The sequence below is a fragment of the Mytilus californianus genome, unplaced genomic scaffold, assembly GCF_021869535.1.
Source record: "Mytilus californianus isolate M0D057914Y unplaced genomic scaffold, xbMytCali1.0.p SCAF_3, whole genome shotgun sequence".
NCBI classification, from domain to species: domain Eukaryota; kingdom Metazoa; phylum Mollusca; class Bivalvia; order Mytilida; family Mytilidae; genus Mytilus; species Mytilus californianus.
In genome coordinates, this window is record NW_026262679.1 from 96,721,580 (window position 1) to 96,743,502 (window position 21,923).

A 21,923-nucleotide genomic window follows, 5' to 3' on the forward strand; every position below is an offset into this window, starting at 1 on the left:
TGTTTTCCCGAATATTAACATGATATTTGCTTGTTATTTAAACTCTCAAAAAATACCATTATATCAAACCTACAAGCATAATTCTTGTTTCATGTTAAAGAGTAGATTTGTGTCTATCAAATACAGGTTCAAGACTTTAAGACTCTTATTGTTTTGATCTGAAAAAATATGATTTATTTCATTCCCGCCAAAAATAAAACGCAAGAATGAAAAACGTTTCAATTATTAAAAAATATCTACCAGTGATTTTTTCATAAAAATTTCAAGAAAGAAAGTGCCATGTGTACTCTTCAAAATAAAGCAAAAAAATGTATATGTCACCGACCTTTCAAAAAAGTTATGATTAATTTTCATGTTTTTTTCTCATTCGTTTTGAAGAAAAGTGTTGTCGTTCTTCAGAACATTGAATCTGACGTCATAGTACAAGTTTTCCTTGTTGTCGCACGGTTTGAAAAAACATTGCAAATTGGACGTTTGAAACCCACATTTAAATTTTTAAGAATCAAGAATAACAACTATATTCACCTACTTTATTATCCGGTAATACAAGCGATCACATTTATGTATCAGTATCAGATCTCATGATGTTGTTGCCGCACAAAATTAACCTTCAGAAACACCATCCGTCGGAATGAAAAATTGTTCGAAATAACCTTTTACGACGCTTTAGAAAGGAAAGTCTGTTTTTGTCCTCTCCATCTCATTAGCAAAATCATTGAAAATAAAAAGAGAAATGAAAGATGATTACTTACAGACTATTTGACTATATTAGACAAGATGTGTGGGTTTTTTTGTCGCGTCAATTTCAGAACTTCGCCCTAGCGCACACTTTCGCTACTATTGACAGACGGACAGACATTAGCACGGACGGACTTCTTTATACCATTATGTGTCCCGACTAAGACGAGCGTATACAAATTATTCCATCTAGTTTGTGGATTCATTATTTCTTCAAATATTTAAAATATAAGAAAATTTAAATTATAGGTATAATATATGAATTAAAGTTTTTGATTCCAAAACGTTTTACATCCATTTAACCTATCATAAAATACGATCCCCGTTATTACTACCTCACGTGTTTTGAATAAACGAGACAGTAAATATAAAATACAAATAAGTTTTTAATTCAAAAATAGATTTAGAATCTAAGAAATAATTTTCCGTTGAAAACTATAAAGTATTTCTCAAAACAGGATGAAATATTATGAATCTAAATAGCTCACTTTGGAAATTAAAACAAAGACAAGGTTGTATGTATAGCCGGATTGCCGGCATTGAAAATCGAAATTTATTTTCAATCTTTCCGGTCATTGTAGCTTTTTGAAAGTGAGAAATTTTATGTTGGATCTTATTCTTGAAGCAATTGTTTTTGTCATAAGTTAAATTTACAACAAGTTTAGTTTTAAAAACCGTAAGTTTTTATTTTAATTCACATTCACTCAGTATATTAATTTCTTATATTTTTATCATTTCTCCTTGAGACAATTTGAAATGAAACAAAAGACAAAATACAATGTACCTTTATCATTTTTATTTTTACTATAAGATTTTGTCAATTAAGCAGTATAGATAAAATTTAACTTCATTGCAAGATCACCATTAATTAACGAGAATCTTAAAGAAATAAGTTAATCTCATCATACATACGTTGCCAGTATATCGAAACTTCTAGAAAGTATTGTTTATCGGCCTAACCTTCTGAAAACTCAGTTTTGAAAATCACATATTAAGTTAAAATTCTAAGCGTAAGTCATATAAATATACCAGTGTAAAGTTACACGGGCGTACGAGATTTGCGCCGATTTAAAGAAAATTTCGATCTTTAATTTGCGCCGATTTGATTCTTTCATTAGCGCCTATTTTATTTTTTTTATCACTAGCCCCGATTCTTTATTTGCTATACGAGTAAATACATGTACATGCAGTAAACCTAGAATGTATATTGCATGGTAATATATGGATATAAATAGTGTTCCCTAATGTTTAAGATAATTTTGGTCATACTGTTCGAGAACTTCGTTTTTACACGAGAAAGAAAAGATGGATTTCGTTATTGGCAAGTACAACAAGTATAGAAAAGATAAAATGACAAGAAAGAATTATATATCAGATGTGTGGCATATAAATTCTCGGCAAGATAATAATTCATTGTACTAGTATTACATTTTTATGGATTTTATTGTGGTGCTTTGAAATGCTGTAAATAGAATTTTACTCCGTGATTTTAGTGGATGTAAACAGAGTGCACAAATATCTTTTAAATTGACTTATCCTTCTCGAAATTCTACTCCCACCTCCCCTTTGTGAGCAGGGGACAACAGTTATATACATGTTATAATTGACAATTCATAACATATGTACAACTGGCTAACGGAAGAGGTTTACATGATAAATAAAAAAATAACTTTCACCTATAATATACCTGTACACAATCGGCGCAAATGAAATACAAAATCGGCGTAAGTGAAAGAAAAAAAGTGAAATGCAGATCGGCGCAAATGCAAAAAGCCGAGTTCAAAATTTATATTTTTACTATTTTTTTTTTTGAACGGAGGTTACAGATAGTGTAGTATCTTTTGTGTCCATTTGTGTTTAATTTCCACTAGGTATCAGTGCGACGCTTAATTCCACTTTTCTTGGAAGACGTAGTTTTAAGCGTACACCATGTTGGAATCCGTGAAAAACGCGAAATAGGACGTTATAATTTGACGTTTTTTTTTCATGGCTAGAAACAACGTCATAGAGCTTTTATGTCACTACCAAGTTGCGTTAGTTGATGCGCATCAACAATAGGCTGTTTGGTCTTTAAATAAGCTTTTTCTCATTTTGGTGATCATTTCTTTTTGCAAATATTTTTTAAAACTTAAATATATATACCTTTACCACTCTATAGGCTGAATTAAAACTGCAGTTATCATTTAAAAAAAAGCAATGTGGCACATACTACTCAAGCACAAATGTATGTTTGTATCTCTATAGATAAGTATGTAGTGTTAAAATAAATTTATCAGAAATCGATAATAAACACATCTTTTGCTCAAAATTTTTTTTTAAATCAAACAAAGAAAACAAATGTTTTACAAAATCATATATAATTCAATATAAGCAGTAATTAATCTACTGTAGACCTTTCAAATTTCTAATCTAATATCACTGTCAATACTTTGAATCACAAAACAAATTATCACATTCACAAAACAAAACAACTTAAAATTGAAATATTTGCTGCTTTGAAGCTAAATTTTTTCAGACATTTAGGTTTATTAGAGATTGTGTGTATTAAGAACAAAAACAAAATCTACATGACAAGAAGGATTTTTGCTTAAAGATGGTAAAATATTCTGTATAATTAAATTTGAATAAATAAATTTAAAATGTTTGAACTGTGGAATTTTTTAATTTTTATTATTTCAAACATGACTTTTATGAAATTTAAAAAAAAAAAATGTTTATGCCTTGCAGTGACATCACAATGAACTAATGCAACTGTAAACACAATTGCTATATTGCACATCTATATGTATTAGCACTACAGATCCCTATCCTACCCTATAAATAAATATGATGCAACAGATGCAAAAAAAAGTTGTGCCAATAAAAGCGTCCATTTCTGCTTCTTTTTTATTGGCTAAAATTTCTCTTACTGAACATAAACTTTATTAAAGTTTAGATTTTGTCCAGTTCTTAAGGTCTATATAATTTGCTGTTCTGAAATTTTCTTTTGTTTGCAATTTGGAAGTCAAAAAATTTCATAAAGATTAAATGTTTGTCTCTAACAGTACAAGGCTGATGAAATTTTCAAAGCTTGTCTCCAACGTACACATCCCTTTTTCAATCAAGTATTTGTGTAACTGACTTAATCCTAACCATCTATCCAAAATTACATTTAATCAATATAAACAATCAACACCCCTCCCCCTCCCCAACAAATCAAATTTAAAACAGAAGTCAGACAAATAATTTCACATTAATTAAAAAGAGAACAATCTATAACAACACAACATATCATAATTGGTGTAAAGCTTTTAGTTGTGAGATCTTTTTTCAATCTTTTGAACAACTGAAAACAAAATTATTATTTCAATTTCTTGAAACAACAAATTTACCAAAACCAGTTGAAGCTAGCTACTGTGTGCTATAACTAGGACCTAAACTTATGTTAAAAATTCAAAACCAACTATGAAAAAAATCTTTATAACAATTAATAAGGCACTCTTAAAAAAGAGATAGAAGACATATCAGAATTTTAAGACACCATTACTAAATACTACTCATATACTTAAATTTAAACTTCCGAACATAAAATTTTTCCAATCTATGTCCAGGTAAATCATTGAACTTTAATGAATATCAGATAAAAAGTTACATTTAAAGATGATATCCAAAATGAAATGGGAATATATCTACACAATTTTTGGGGAGCGTATCAGAATGTTGCTCTGAAAATCTATAAGAAAGCCCAAAATGAATTTTGAGTTTTAAAGTTTTGATTGGTTTGGATTGACCTACATTGTAGATATAAACTATGGAAAGAAGGTACATTACTATCAATTATATTCATTTTAAAGTGTACAAGTCAAGATATCAAATTCAAATTACAGGAAATATCATAGAAACTTTATAAATATGATGTATTTACAATGCAAGAATTCAAGGTTATTCAAGGTCATCAATGAACATGAGGTGTTCTAATATTGCAAAGACAGGCAAAAATATTTAAATGTGGAGTTTTATTTTGTTCTCAGACTGACATTAATCAGCTTATACATGATCAACACGTATTTTGTTAAAAATAAATTTAAATAATTACATAAGCCACAGCACAGCTGGGTATGGTATTTGTGCTTCTCCTGTGAAATGTCACTAGTATTGAAACACTAACTTTTAGCTCCTTTTAGCCTAAGCACTAAATGATATCACTTTCCAAAATTACCTTCCATAAAACTATTTTGATTTAATTCTGTTTCATTTTGACTTCAGCTTCTTAAAGCTTAACATAGCATCATGCAGAGACATTTTGAAGGCTTAACTAATTTGGCACATTTGCGTTATAGATTATGGTTCCTGTTGTCAAACCATTATCTCATCATCGTCGTCATCGTCTAAAGTTCGTGCAGGTAATGCAACATAACTGGATTCCATTGATGTTGGAAGAAGAATACTATGTGTCATCTCACATGCACTTTGACAATTGGTCAGTGTGTTTAACTGACCACTGCTATCACACAAGTCGTTTGAATTTATATTTTCTGATTGTTTGCACAAAGCTTCTTCATCAGATTGTTTGTCCAATATGGCCTGATATTTTGTTGGAAGACGTTTGGCTGATGGCACTGAAGCTCTCCGTTTTGTCAAATGTTCTAATTGTTTTGGTGGGCTGACTGAAATTGAAGCAGACAGAAAAGAGAATAAATGGCAATGCAAGAAGCAAGCAATGTATATATACACAAAGGCAAACTACTACAAGGACAGGAAATCAATTTAAATAGCAACAGAATTGTGGGTAATAAATATGAAATGAAGAATTATGGGTAATATATGTGAAAAGAATCAGTAACTAAGGAAATACTTAATCTAAAAGATATAATTTTGATCATTCCGAGCATACAAAAAGTAAATCTAAATTAAATATTACAGGCTTCTAAAGTTAATGATAGTAATGCCATCACCTAAAATGAATTATGATTTATCAAGGAACAACTTAAGTATGAAATGAGAAGAAAAAGGTATTGAAGAAACTTTATAAACAGTATCAAGAACTGATGAAGGAAAGAAATTTATTCATGACAATGTTAAAACTTACAATCTATTACTGTACCTCTGGCCTTACACAACTAACAAGTTTAAAGGTTTGATTTTTAATTTAAAACTAACTGTCTATTGACTGAAATTTGATTCCACATGTTCAATACAAATCCCCAAATAAAAAGTGTTAAATTGTTTCACAATCAAATCAGAAATAGATATTTTTATTTCATCAGAGAGTGTCTTTAGAACACATAATTTTCATATATATTTAAGGTAGCACTACAGTCTAAAAATGATTTTTTGAAGATATTTTTTTTATCACATAATTTTGAAGTAAGTATTATTCTGCACAGTTTGTAAAAATCCCAAAGTCATTATCATATCACAACAGGGAGTAAATTGATAATGAACTTATGTAAATAAAAGCACATGTAATTAATCTAAATATATATGCATTTGGGAGGGGCTAATATGTCAATCATCTGTTGATACCAGTGTACAGCTGTTAATCCCTGACCACAAGATAAATATCGCATTGCATTGCAACAAAACTAATTTATAAAACATGGAAGTTTAGAACAGAGAAAAAGAAAAAGTTATGAATAGGAAAAAATTTAAAGGGAAAAAATCTACCAAAATGAAAAAAAAAACTATGGAAAAGAGTGTGAAAGTATCTTTGAAAGCCTCTGACTGCCTGTATAAATTTCTCGTCTTTGGTCTTCTACATTTAAAAATAATTTTAGGCATTTAAACTAATTTTAAGTTTATGTGAATTTTTTTAATTCCATGAAACTCATAAATCATGTTGGACAGTCTATTTTCAAGAAGGGGATGGTCTCGATCTTTTTATGGACATGTCTTTTAATGCACAATTTTAATATTTTAGCTAATTTCAGTCATCATGATCATATTATATTTCTTTTTAAAATTCAAATGAAAACTATTCTTTATTGTGAGAATAATGATGTTAAATATTAATTATGATGCAGCTGGCCAATCGTGTTATTCTCTTATCTTAGACTGTCTGGACAGAGGCGGAGCTTTGTCTTTATTTAATTACTACATCTCAGATGTTGGTCAAATCTGTGACGTCAAACTCCCGCCAAATGCCAAGTTAGTGTTTTACAGTGCACACAAAATGCAAATTTTACAGCATTAGAGCATCAAAGACACAATGTGTGTGGTTCTATTGATAAAGTAATGGTGTCAGAACACTCCTGGGGTGTTCCCAGTGGAATTTTTGTATTTATGTGGCATTTATAGGGGTTCTTAAGAGGAAATTCAGTTTTAAGGTCATTTCTCAGAACAATTTTTCATGAGAATTGTAAGGAAAAAATGAAAATAGAAACTTTATGGGTACCCCCTTTGGCTTGACTTTGATATATGTGATTGAAGGGAGTATTTTCTACAATACCGTGTCCCAGTTTTTGGATAATTTGTTTCTAAATGAATTTATAGGTCTCCAAAGATGAAAGGTGAAATGAGGTTTGGCATCCAGCAGTAAAAATAATATATCTTATTACTGGAGGCATATATCAAAAATCTGAGACACAGTTTTGAAGATTGTGAATAGTTGATTAAAGGGATGAAAACAAATTTTTACTACCATTTGACCTGAATGTGCCATTTTCATCCAAGTTGGAAGACCACTTTTTTGGCAATTAATGAGCTATATTTTGAGATTAATCATACCAAAAATAAATTTATCTATAGATTAAGAAAGAGTTATATTTCAGCTTTAAAATGAGTTAAAGATTTTAAAAATCCATTAAATAGTTTTGGAGAAATTAATCTTTAAAGACTGTTGGTTGGAGTCAGAAAATTCTGACTGTAGTGCTACCTTAAAAGAAGTCAAGTGAAGGAAATTTATGTTTGCTTTTCAATTTTTCAATACCATTTCATAAATGCTCTTCCATTTTGTATCTTTAACCACATCAAACATCCACATATATATATATAATACACTTTGATTACTTTTTTTCATGAATTATTTACAAATAACATTATACATTGTGTTTTACAATTATATCCTCCATTCAAGCACCCATCCATTTTTGTCTTTCCAGATTGCAGAAGCGCCCTTTAATTTAATTAGACCATAGATAAATATTCACTTTGAAATAATTGTATAACTGATTCTACTCTCATCAATAAATAAACAGAAAAAAAATTCTTAACAATGCTCTGGGTGAAATGAATACTGATTTCAAAATTTAAATATGAAGTGTAACCTCAGGTTTTTTTAATGCAAACGCACAAGTTTGTTCATTTGTTGTGGTTTCTGTAACTGTAATAGTCCCACTGGGGATGAAGAGGATAAGTAAGTAACAAGTTTGTTAAATATAACACATCCAAAAGATCACATCAAATTAATTTGTTGTTCTTACATTTTCTTGATTAAAGCTTCACCCATCATTAGATTTAGATTTATTTATTTTCTTTTTCCCTTGTCAGATGATTTTTTTCTCCTTTTAAAAAAAAAAAAAAAGAATAATTAGAATTTAAATTGAAATAAAAAAAAATCATTTTTTCAACAAAAAATTCTTAAAATAAAATAAAAAATTATGAATTCATATCTTAGGAGGTCACTAATAAAACTAAAATATTGTTGACATCATTACTTTTATCTGCAAACAACCCAAAGAACAATATTCTAACTTGGAGTGGATTGATATAATCATTTTGATTCTGTGGAGTTATTTCCCTTGAGTAATGAACTCTTACTATAAAATCAGTAGAAAATATATCATCTAACAAAATAAAAATTATGTTCCACAGAAAATCACCTTGTTATTCCAGACATTTTCCATAATAACTATTTCGATTAAAGGTTAAAAAGCTTGAAAGAAAACTGATTTTATGATAAAAATCTATTTGTGTGCAAACATAATAAACGTGAATTGATAGTAATTGGTTATGTTCTAGTCCTGCCACCAAAGCAACTAAAATAAACTAATTATCATTAGCTCTTAACTGGTTTTAGATATAATTATAATCAGTGCTTCAAAAGTTTCTAAAAATGTGTACTTTTACCTAACTGTGGCTTCAGTGCATTTTTCCATGATTCTGGGCTTTATTGTCTGAATACATATAATAAAAAAAATTGTTTCTTTCGCTTGTATATTTATTGCATTTTTTCATTGAACTTGTCTTAACCATTTTTCTTATGGGTGGTAAATAGCAGACATACATTCAGATAGATCAATTATAGATATAAATTCACTGTAGGAATGAAATAACTGTTTGTTATACATGTATCTATATACCTATCAAACTGATTTAGAAATGGTTATGGAGGTTAGAATAGAATTGAACCATGCATACATCCAGAATTAAGAAATTCAGAAATAAAGATAGTTAAACTTGGACTGATATCAGAAACAGACTTGAAGAAAGTTTTCAAAGGCCTAGTGTCATATAACTTTTTTTTGTTTTTTCGTAACTTCCTGCAAAGCTTCAATACCCAAGAACAGTATCTTATGCACAATAATTATCACATGTTAAATTGAAGCCAGAGATATTTGAACCATTAATTTACACTGTCTGAGCATAGCAGCAGTAGTAACTCAAAACAGTAACAGTTGTAGGGTCAAAGTTCATCTAAAGCTGCTTCTCAATCTACCTGGATGTTCAAATGTCATTGCAAATTCTTCACTCTCGTCAAAATCATCAGCAGTATCATATGTACTGTCAACATCATCTGTACTGTTGATGTCATCATCCGATGACAAATGTCGACATTCTAATGCTGGCAATTTTGATGTTAAATTTTGTCTGCAAGAGATAAGAATGGTGTCATGAAAAAAAAAAGATCATTACATAACAATCACCATGACAAGTTCATTTGATAAAATTTGCCTCAAGATGAAACAATTTTATTTGAATGTCATTAATTTTTACAGAAAATGGTTAAATATGGTTAAACATGAGATTGCAATTATAAACTGATGCCTACACTTATCAAATTTTAGCTTTTGTGTCCCTTTGGAAGACTAAAACAATATTAAACAAGAATGATTCTATAAATGTCAAATTGGGAATATGACGAATTCATGTAATGCACAATATCACCTGCCGCTCGGACACAGGGTATTGAAAAAAATGTTAGAGTTTTCAGATTCATAACCAACATACTTTTCCTTTCTGATTGATCGTAAATGAGATTTCAGAGCTTTCTCTTCCTCCTCCACATCTGTAGAGATCTCTACCTCCTCTTCCTCTTCCTCAGTTACAGGAACATCTGGTATCATAGGACTTACAGCTCTCTCCCTGGTAGGTGACTAAATAGAAAAGAAACATCAATGTACCCATCACTTAAACTATGCTGATTGAAAGAACTTACCTGTCAAGAGTTTAGATATATGAGTCAGAAGTATAAATTAATCTTTACACTATATCCAAAGAAGAGACCCTCTTATTTAGACCCTCAAACATAACTTCTTTAGGGACTGCATTCTGACTAACTGTTTGCTAGACGTATTGTGGCAAATGTAGACTGCAATCTGGATTTGTTGATTGTTTTTAAGATTGGTATTATATATCAGTAAAATTTGCAAATAATTGTACAAAATTAGTATTTTATCATAATTTTCTTGGAAATGAACTTTAAAACAAATTTTATTCTATTCTTTAAATAATTTTTTTTTAACTTATCCATGAATCAGAAAATTTGTGATTTTGCCAGGAAATATTACTTTTCAACAGATGCCTTCAAATTAGTAGAGAAAACTAGATATCATTGAGATGGGAGCCATCTCTGTGGACCCGCTGTGAATAATGTGCGTTAAAAAATGTGTATCTTTACCATAGGACATGGGGTTGTCAACTGAAACAAAGTATTTGACCTTGACTTTTGACCTAGGAAGTTGTACAAAAATTATGACTCAACCTTTGGTGTTGGTTTATATACATGTCAAGTATAAACTTTGAAATCATAACGGTTCTCAAGACATAGAGCGGACATGATCTTGACCAAAGGACATGGGGTTGTCAACTGAAACCAAAGTTTTTGACCTTGAACTTTGACCTAGGAAGTTGTACATAAATTTTGACACACCCTCTAGTGTTGGTTTATATACATGTCAAGTATAAACTTTGAAATCATAACGGTTCTCAAGATATAGAGCGGACACGATCTTTACCACAGGACATGAGGTTGTCAATTGAAACCAAAGTTTTTGACCTTGACCTTTGACCTAGGAAATGAACATACATTATGACAAACCCTTGGGTGTTGGTTAATATACATGTCAAGTATAAACTTTGAAATCATAACAGTTCTCAAGATATAGAGTGGACACGATTTTTACCATAGGACATGGGGTTGTCAACTAAAACCAAAGTTTTTGACCTTGACCTTTGACCTAGGAATTTGTACATACATTATGAAATACCCTTTGGTGTTGGTTAATATACATGTCAAGTATAAACTTTGAAATCATAACGGTTCTCTAGATATAGAGTGGACACAATTTGTTACGGACGGACGGACGGACAGACTGATCACTGTAGGGCGTCCGCCATTTGGCGGGGCCCTAATTATCTTTTTCTTATCTAACAGATTCTCATGCTTGTTTCATTTACTTCCTTACCTTAGAGATTCTCATGCTTGTTTCATTTACTTCCTTACCTTAGAGATTCTCATGCTTGTTCTGACAACTTATTTACCTTAGAGATGTTCATGCTTGACTTTCTTACCTTAGAGATTCTCATGCTTGTTCTGACGACTTGTAGCCGATCTACTGCAGTAATCTCTGCACTCTCAAGTGTCTGTAGATCTTCTAATGTTGATCTTAATTTGTCTAATTGTTCACTGATGATTTTTTCAATTACTCTGCAAGAAAGTTACCATGCAATTATCAAGGACTTTTTGTGTTTGAGGTCAAGAGAAATTGGTGAAAATAAAATGACATATGACTAACAACCATGTTAAGTGAATATTTTTTTTAATATAAACCACAAAAATTAAAGAGAGCTCATAAATTCAAAGTAGCATGGACCTCATTTGTAAAATTATCCAAATTCCATGTTTTTGTTGTTTGTTCTTTTTTTACAAGAAACCATTAAAATACTTCACATCAAACTTAAAATAGAAGGTGGTTAATGCTTCAAAATTCCTGAACTGAAGATTTAAGAAATAGTTTTATTAAACGCACTAATTGTGAAGGAGGAAAAAAGGACTAAAAAACATATACACAATTTAACAAACTGACAAAATGATCACTATACAACCCTTCCTTGACTAAAAGGGATTTAATCATAGTCCAAATTTTTCATTGTTTATTGGTTTCTTGATCTTATTTCTAATATGATTGACTTATACTTTTATTGCAGGTTCATATTTTGGAATTCAATTTATAATGTTTTATCTTTGTGCAAAACATGTGTCGTTACCCAAGCCAGGACCCTGTAGTCCATTGATTGTTGTCTGCCATAATTGCTTTCTGGTTAATCTTATAATATATAAATTACTTACATGGTTTGTTTTGGCACTTGATTCAAAGATTCTTGCGCTTGAAGTTTTTTGTTTGTTCTGAGGAAAGTTGGAGCAAAAATAATGGCTAAACCATTGACACTCATTCTGTTAACATCTTCATGATGAGCCACTCTGAAATAGGCAAATATTCTTTTATTTAGATTATTACTACAAAGAGAAATGACAGAACAAGTCACTTTAGTACATTTAGGAAGACCCAATAAATCATTTATTTTTGCTATAGGGCACCTAATCAATCATTTTGATCATAAAATAGAGAGATAAAAATGCTCTTTACCAACAGGCACTTTTACTGTAAGTTCTGGTAATTATAAACAAGATATGAAGATATAACTAGATATCATTGCAATTGGGAGCCATCTCTGTGGGCCCCGCTGTGAATAAAGTGTGGTAAAAAATTTGTATCTTTATCATTGAACATGGGGTTGTCAACTGAAACCAAATTTTTTGACCTTGAACTTTGATCTAGGAAGTTGTACATAAATTATGACACACCCTCTGGTGTTGGTTTATATACATGTCAAGTATAAACTTTGAAACTATAACGGTTCTCATGATATAGAGCGGACACGATCTTGACCATAGGACATGGGGTTGTCAACTAAAACCAAAGTTTTTGACCTTGACCTTTGACCTAGGAAGTTGTACATAAATTATGACACACTCTCTGTTGTTGGTTAATATACATATCAAGTATAAACTTTGAAATCATAACGGTTCTCTAGATATAGAGCGGACACAATTTGTTACGGATGGATGGACGGACAGACGGACAGACAGACAGATGGACGGACGGACGGAAGGACGGACAGACGGACAGACTGATCACTATAGGGCTTCCCCCATTTTGGGGGCCCTAATAAAAACACATTTAAGTATGTATTTGTTCATACAGTAAGAAGTCAGTACTCTGAAGGAAGGATATAAAGACATCATGCATTGGGTGATTTAATACAATTAGTGACGAGCAATTAAAAATAGACTCAAAGTTCTAATAAAAAGTTCTTCAATGTCCTCCAAATCCAGCTACATGTATAACTACTTACAAGACACCTAAGTTTTAACATGGATACAGATTGAAAGTTAAAAAATATTTCACATTGTGTGACTTTCCTTGATTGTTTGAAAATCAACCTTAATAAAATGCTCCGCTGGGACGCAGCTTGATACGACCGCAGAGGTCGAACCCTGAACAGTTGGGGCAAGTATGGACACAACATTCAAGCTTGATACAGCACTGAATTTGGATTGTAATTAAATATTTGACACAGCATAGGTTTCTGACACAGAATGAAAGTGGTCTAAGAACTTAAAAATTTTTAATTTACCTAATTCAAACCATATCATTATTATTTGCTTTTATATATAAATCAGAAATAACCAATTTAAAATGGAAAATTTTAAAGAAAAAAAAAAATCCCTACCCCCAAATTTTTTGAACCCCCTTATGATTCATCACCCCCAAACTCAATCCCAGCCTTCCCTTTGTGGTATGGTACCTTGCAGTACAATTTCAGAGAGATCCATACACTTGAACACAAGTTATTGTCTGGAAACTAGAAAAATGCTTGTTTTTTGGCCCCTTTTTGGCCCCAAATTCCTAAACGTTTATGGCAATTACCCCCAAACTTAAACCCAGCTTTCCCTTTGTGATATGGAACCTTGCAGTACAATTTCAAAAAGATCCATACACTTACACACAAGTTATTGTCCTGAATCTAGAAAAATGCTTGTTTTTTTGCCCTTTTATGGCCCCTAATTCCTAAAATTTTGAGGGAATTACCCCCAAAATCAATCCCAGCCTTCCCTTTGTGGTATGGTACCTTGCAGTACAATTTCAGAGAGATCCATGCACTTGAACACAAGTTATTGTCTGGAAACTAGAAAAATGCTTATTTTTGGCCCCTTTTTGGCCCCTTATTCCTTAACTTTTTGGGCAATTACCCCCAAACTCAATTCCAGCATTCCCTTTGTGATATGGAACCTTGTGGTACAATGTCAGAGAGATCCATAAACTTACACACAAGTTATGTCTGGAAGTTACAAAAATGCTTATTTTTTGCCCCTTTTTTCTTAAATGTTGGTACCATAACCCCCAAAATCAATCCCCACCTTCCTTTTGTGGTATTGAACCTTATGGTAAAATTTCATTGAGATCCATTCACTTAAACTAAAGTTAGAGTGCGAAAACTAATGTGTCTTCGGACGACGACGACGCCAACGTCATACCAATATACGACCACAAAATTTTTTTTGCAGTCGTATAAAAACTAAACTTGCCATTTATATTTTAGAAAATCCATGTTGCCGGGCAGAAAATCCAAGTTGCCAGGCCCCAAAAGATAATAAAACAATTAAATGCATTAAAAAAATCTAATCTGAAATATCTTAATTGACACTAAACATTGAAAACTGGTCTTTACCTAGCCAAGTGAAATATAATTCTTTCAAACAGATCATGATTAGGTCTTGGCAGTTTATCAATGACTGCATACAAAGACTGCATTCTCTCTTTCTCATCATGAATTTCTGAAATGTACAATTATTCATATTCTTTTATTCACATAAAATATTTTTTCTACACCTCCAGTCTTTCAATTTTACCTTTATTCAACAATTTAAAATGTTTCTTTATTCATAACACAAAAGTTTAATAAAATTAAAAGCTAAAGAATGTATGTTGAAAATCTAAAATTGAAACTAGTTGACCAAAAATTATTGTTACCAACTTACAAACGAAGGAGAACATATATTTAAAATCTTATTTTCAGACATGCTGCCTTATAACTTGATATAACTTAATTAATGTATTTCATAGGAGTAGCAGGGGTGTCACATGTGAACAGGATATGCTTACCCTTCCGGAGCACCTAAGATCACCCCCCGGTTATGTTGGTGTTGCTCACTCTTTAGTTTTCTATACTATGTATTTTACTGCTGTCTTTTAATTGTTAATCATTGTCAGTTTCTTTTCGACTTATGAGTTTGAATGTACTTTTGGTATCTGTCGCCTCTCTTTTTCTATATCATAATAATTTCTGAATAGCCTAGCACATTAAACAAATAATGTAAGTATTTTCAATATCATAATATTGACCCAAAGAATTATTATCAACTTACATATAACACTGGTTATCCTAAAACTACATACCTGCTGCTCTAATGAAGTCATCATAGAGGTCATAGGTTAATACTGGTTCTGGCAGATCTCTGAAAAAGCCCTTAAGTACTGCTGCTAGGACATGAATTTGGTATTCAGTTGTATCTATGGCCACTAAATCTGCAAATAGGACAACAGATTTAATGTAACATGTAAACGATAAAGAATTTTAGTAAATGTGAATTTTCTGAGTTTTTAAATGAAAGAACCTTTGGTGAACATGCTCTCATATCTCCCAGCATAACATAATTGACATGGGATTTTTTATAACTCCATGTCTCAAAATAAAATTCCTAATTTCAAATTTTTCTGATTATCAATTTCTTAAGATAACTTTATATTTCATTCGCCAACTACTGATTTTCCCCTATGTGACCTACACATTTTTTCCTCAAAGGTTTTGATGAGTGGAACCAATTATACAATTTGAAGAGGATCTGAGAAGAAATGAAGGTGTTATCCTGGTGACAAGATTTAATATAGGATATGTTTACAAGTTCCCCTACAGAAACAGGGTTCAGGGTTCCCCTTTTACACATTTAATACTTTAAATACATGAAACATATTACCTTCTTTGCCACTATCTATTAATTGTTTTAGCACTTTGACTTTTGCCTGAGCTCCAGCTCGTCTATATAATCCTTCTACATATAATCCATGAAGCTCTATAACAGTTATAAGTCTTTCCACAACCACAGGAACTTTTCTGTCCTTCGACACTAAACTAGATAACTGTACACCAAACACACGAGTTCCAGCAAACTGCAGAAAAATAAAGCAGATATTTTTTTTAAGAATTTCACGTCACTAACTTTTTTTGGTTAACTGCTTAACTTTCATTTTATTTACATATATTTCAAGTAAGTTTACTTCAACTTAAAGTTTTCAATAATCTTATAGTCTTATCACTTTCTGAAGAAATCAAACTTTGTATTGTACAACATATTCTAACATTAGGACTGGATTAATTTCTACAGAAAAAAAATATTATCATTTGTCATAAATTATCCAAACACACCATTAATCATCTTAACAAATTAACTATCACTTTAGAAGAATTTTTTCTGAAGTTTAAATTCATTAAGGAATCACAATTTGCAGACAAAATTTGAAGGCTTCAAAAATTATCAATTTAAGTTCATTTATCTTACATGTTAGCCTTTAAATATATATATTACATATTATATATACATGTTTAATTGCAATGAAGTTTTTTGCTTTGATTAAAGTACATTGTATATATTTAAAGTTAAGCAAACATTTTACATATAAGGTAAGAAGTTGTATGCAGTCAGTAACTAAAAAAAATTATCTTAACTTCTTGAATATTCCCAAAAAGAAGCAAATGATGTAGATTAAGCTGTATTTAACATTGAAACACAATTTTCAAGAAAAATTTGAAATTTTTTTAGGTAAGCTAAAAATTGAATTAGACTTAGCTGAAAAGCACATAAACTGTCATTAACTTTGTATACATGTATAAGGCACACAAAAACTGAAAAAAAATAAAATAACTAAAAAAAATCACACACATTTTAATATTAGTTGTTTTAAGAAGAATTAATATATTATTCTTACCAAATAAATACAAGAACTTAAAAGGAGCACAAATATTTTTCATTGTTACTGAAAATATTCCACTGCAATTGCAATTTCACATTTAACAAAAGAAAAAAAAAACACTTTCATATTGTTGATCAAATACAACAGCAATAACATGAGATCTTATTTGCAAAAAAAAAATAAAATAAACAAGAGTGCGTACGCAAAAATGTCTCGCCTGCTATACTGAATTTAATGTTGAAAGTAATATCTTAAAAATCTAAATTTTACAAGTATCACATAAACTTCAAATTATCTATTAAAGTGCACTCACACATACCCAACACCCAAAATGTGAAGTGAAAAAGCTTGTAGTAACATGTTGGCATTCTTTTTTCTGTGTATTTAAGGTATGATTCAATTCTGTTATGATTTTACACCTTGGTATACAAGTAAGGTTACAATCCCATTTTCAGCATTTGAATAGGCAGCAGGAAACCACTCGTCTGCACAAATTTCAGTCTATTTTTAGTAACTAAGACCTTGAGCTTTAGACTCAAAATCATTAGGGATATTACTCTCATTGTATGTGACCATAATCCCAAGTACCATTGCAATCTGATATAAAGAATTTGAGTTATCATCCAGGAAACACAATGACCAATGATGATAGGTCATCACCAATATACCTCTCTACTTCAAAGTGTGGGGCATAATGATATATGGAAATGATATGAACCTTGTCAGACAGACATATACACTTTACAATCAATTTATACACCAAATATAGTTGACCTATTGCTTATATTATCTAAGAAAAAGGGCCTTATCATAAAAACTTAATGTTGACCAATGAACATGAAAACAAGGTCAGGTGAACCTTGTCAAATGGATATGTATACCTTGCAAAGTTATCCTTGTACTATTACTCCCTCAAATAAACTGAAAATAAATTGCTTAGCTGAGCGTAGCTGGATACGACAGCAGATGTCCAACCCTGAAAAGTTGGGGCAAAAATGGACACAATATTCACGCTTGATACAGGTTTGAATTTGGATTGTAATTAAATTTTTGACACATAAAAGGTTTCTGACACAGCATAACTGTAGTCAAAGAACTTCAAATTGGTTATATGATTTGAATTTATATTCAATTTTTTGCTTTTGTGAAATACATTATGCGAATTGACCTCCCATCCCCCCCTCCCCCCCAAAAAAATTAAATTTTACCCCGTTTTTTTGCGTTTGTGCAATACACTATGCTGTTGAATATTAACCCCCCAAAAAAAATTTTTTGAAGAAATTTTCTTTTAATTTCTGAAATCTGAAATGAGAAAAATTGTCCCCCTCCAATTTTTTTCACCTCCCCCTTTCCCTTATTCCAAAAATATTTCTTTCCCTCAAGTTATGGTCAGTATCTCAGACAATCATCATTTCTTAATACATAATTAACAAGCAGTGTAAGGGAGGTAATCAAACATTGTTATTTAAATTGATTTGGATTTTGATTTGGATTACCTCCCTTACACAGCTTTTAAATTGTCTCAATTGTCCTTTAACCAGAAAAACCCTTGTTTTCCCCCTTTTTTTGCCCCTAATTCCTAAATGGTTTGAGCCATAACCCCCCAAAGTCAATTCTAACCATCCCTTTGTAGTATGGAAACTTGTGGTATAATTTCAGAGAGATTCATACACTTTAACACAAGTTATTGTCTGGAAACTACAAAAATGCATTTTTGGGCCCCTAATTCCTAAACAGTTGGGACCATAACCCCCAAAATCAATCCTAACCTTCCTTTAGTGGTTATAAACCTTGTGTTAAAATTTTATTGATTTCTATTTACTTATACTAAAGTTATTATCCGGAAACCATCTGTCTTCGGACGACGCTGACGACGACATGATACCAATATACGACCAAAATTTTTTTAATTTTTGCGGTCGTATAATAAAAATCATGTGACAAAAAAAAACTTCAAACTATAAAAAACCTGTATAAAATTTATTGAATCTTTCTATTATATGAAGCTTAATATAAATGATTTATGACTTTGATGGATTAGCATATCTATGTCTCAAATTCTGCAACAATTCATTGCAGATGTGACAAAAAACTGACAACTGCCACTTTCTCTCTGTTTAAAAGTGTAAAATGATTCAACTAACATATACATTTAGTTCCTCTCCCTATCAAAAACAACATTAAATATGAAAACTTAAATATTTTATAAAAAAAACATCGTATAAACAAAAAAATGCAGGTGTAAGTAAAACTTGTTTTTAATATGGACAACAATCAAACTCACTAATAATTCCCAAGATGAGCGAGCAGATGCTACGTTAAAGCAACATCTACACTTCCAAATGTACTGGTTAGAATAAACAGTTAAAGAAACAATGTTAGTTTTACAGCAAGCTTTACAACAGAAATCTGCTGACTAATTCTCACGTTTTGCTTTACATATTCAGAAGCGAATGAATTACCTCCCTTTACTCATACATTCATCAAGATAGACTTCAAAAGTTTGAGAACAGGATAATAATTAGACTTAGGCAAGCATAATAAAAAGTATTTAAAAGATACACTTTCTGTTTTGTATAGTTTATATTCCTCAACTAGTAATATTAAGAAATTCTTGTGCAGGCTGTATTATTGGGTTCATTTTTATCTTCCATTGTCAATATCAATACCAATAACTCCTTTAAGGAGTCGTCTGACAATTTCAGCCATGTTTGCTTATTTGTAGATGAAGTCTTGCTGATTATCTTAGCTTTTTAAAGTTTCTATCTGTTCTAGTTTTCAAGATAAAAGACAAAAATGAACAAAATATAGTAATATTTGTCATTTAAGGACAATAACTCCTAAAAGAAGTCATCTGACAGTCTTTAAGTGTATAGGCAGGATGAAGATCATAACATTCTGAACATTTTTACCCTATGCTCTATTTTTAGCAATGTCTGCCATATTCCATGTTGGTTTGCAAGCTGCATCATCGGACACTGATAAACCTATGATACAAATTTCATAAATATCTGGCAAGAATTGTGGTTTTAAGAGCACCTACAATGCAATTATCTATAAAATTTACATTTCCAGGGGACATAACTCCTGTAAAAATAATTCATCAGCACAGATTTTCTAAATTTTTCCAGACATTGCTGATATAAACCTTCGCTATAAATTTCATAATAGTCCTACAAGAAATGTAGGCTTGAGGGTGCTTACAAAGCAATTTTCCATATAATTCATACTTCCATGGGGAAATGCCCCTTTAAAAATGGTTATTTGGCACTGATTTTCTAACTTGTCTCTGACCTTGCTGACATGAACCAGTGATATAAATTTTATAAAAATCTAGCAAGAATTGTATACATGAGAGTCCTTACCTAGACAAGAAGGACAAATAGATGACAGACACAAGGTATTTGTATTCATGTACCATGTTGTGCAGGGGACATTAACTTATAACATCTTGTAGATCATTTACATTCCTGAGGGGACACATTGATGGACTGAATTTTCGATTGTTTAAATTTCTGACATTGAAACATCAGTTTTTTTTTTAAACTCCAACAATTTATGCAAACTGAGAAGTTTCCATTTTTTCGTGGGATAGTCAGCAAATTTCTATTGATATCTAATGGTGTTCCATTAAAATTTGAAACCTTATGATGGTGTCTGAAGAGAGACCTTCCTCTCGGACCCATTATTGGAGGAAGAATAAATGGCCTCGAGGAGCCATGAATCTGAAATGTATAGTACAGTTTAACCTATAATTTTTTTTTTATTCTTTTTTTCTTTCAACTCAGTATGATGTAAATTCCTCATATTTGGACGGGGGAATTCTAAAATTTTAACAAGTCATAGCAATTTTTTGGTTATTTTCTTCATTACATTATTTCTAAAATAAAATTCACCCAAAATATTTTTCTCTTTGCCTTGAAATAACATATTTTGTACTTTGCCTAGAATTGACACATTTTTTTTTACTTTGCTTTGAACTGACACATTTTTTACTTTACCTTTAAATGACACATTTTTTGAACTGAAATATTCTTTACTTTATTTTGAACTATAACAATTTATGGTGTCTAAAAATACATTTGTTTCATTACCCTTTATAATTAAACCTTTTTTATATCGCCCACTCTCACTTGCCAAGAATTGACACATGCATTTGACAAAGTCCTTACCTGATTGTCTTGAACACCTTTACATTTAGTTGTTGTCTTATTTACACATTTCTTGTGACAGGTGTATTTACACACTATAAATAAATAAATCAATAATCTAAATTATAATAATAAATTCATAAACAGAAGAACTTGCGGAGCACTCTGAAACCAATTAATATATCTGCACAAATTCCTTTTGGGGGTAAATTTTCATGAAATGATAACAATAATACTATAATATATTAAAAGACAACAAAACATTATTAAAGTATAAACAAAACAGTAATAACAAGTATTGCATAAAAGAATGCTGGTCATTTTAGTGAACTATTTCCTTATTTAAGCCGTTTGTTATTTGTGATGTCTATGCCATGAAATTTCAATGGTTCTTCCATGTCTATGCCATGAAATTTCAACGGTTCCTCCATGTCTATGCCATGAAATTTCAACGGTTCCTCCATGTCAATGCCATGAAATTTTAACGGTTCCTCCACGTCTATGCCATGAAATTTAAACGTTTCCTTCATATCAATAGATATTTGTAACAGTTGGGACAACAAAACAATGAATAAATTTTCCATAGCCAACATAAAATAAATTAACACATTGTAATATTTTGATTATATTCTTGTTATGATGTATCCATACCTTGACAAACACTACCCTTTTCCATGATCCACAGAAGGTTGGAACAATATTCACAAAATGTTGGAATACCAAACTGTACTAACATAAACTTGTGTCCCATCACCTCCTGAAAATATTTTAAAAATAAAAATAAGTCTAACTTGTTCAACAC

General features: G+C 30.9%; 1 protein-coding gene across 8 annotated transcripts in view; it reads right to left on the bottom strand.

Annotated features, from left to right (window-relative positions):
- Positions 1-4,718: 4,718 nt before the first annotated feature.
- The window catches only part of LOC127733286 (unconventional myosin-IXa-like), a 104,768-nt gene continuing 87,563 nt past the window's right edge, over positions 4,719-21,923 (bottom strand). For 6 of the 8 annotated variants that reach the window (XM_052242640.1, XM_052242635.1, XM_052242639.1 and 3 more), the window contains 11 exons: positions 21,773-21,878; positions 21,143-21,216; positions 20,615-20,695; positions 15,977-16,169; positions 15,399-15,527; positions 14,671-14,776; positions 12,227-12,358; positions 11,449-11,584; positions 9,886-10,031; positions 9,374-9,525; positions 4,719-5,384 (listed from right to left, as the gene is read on the bottom strand). In XM_052242640.1, the coding sequence (XP_052098600.1) occupies positions 5,074-5,384; positions 9,374-9,525; positions 9,886-10,031; positions 11,449-11,584; positions 12,227-12,358; positions 14,671-14,776; positions 15,399-15,527; positions 15,977-16,169; positions 20,615-20,695; positions 21,143-21,216; positions 21,773-21,878 (1,566 nt within the window). In that variant the 3' untranslated portion in view covers positions 4,719-5,073. Of the gene's footprint in view, positions 5,385-8,784; positions 8,832-9,373; positions 9,526-9,885; positions 10,032-11,448; positions 11,585-12,226; positions 12,359-14,670; positions 14,777-15,398; positions 15,528-15,976; positions 16,170-20,614; positions 20,696-21,142; positions 21,217-21,772; positions 21,879-21,923 lie in introns of all 8 variants that reach the window. The other 2 variants (XM_052242641.1, XM_052242637.1) reach the window with 2 other exon arrangements.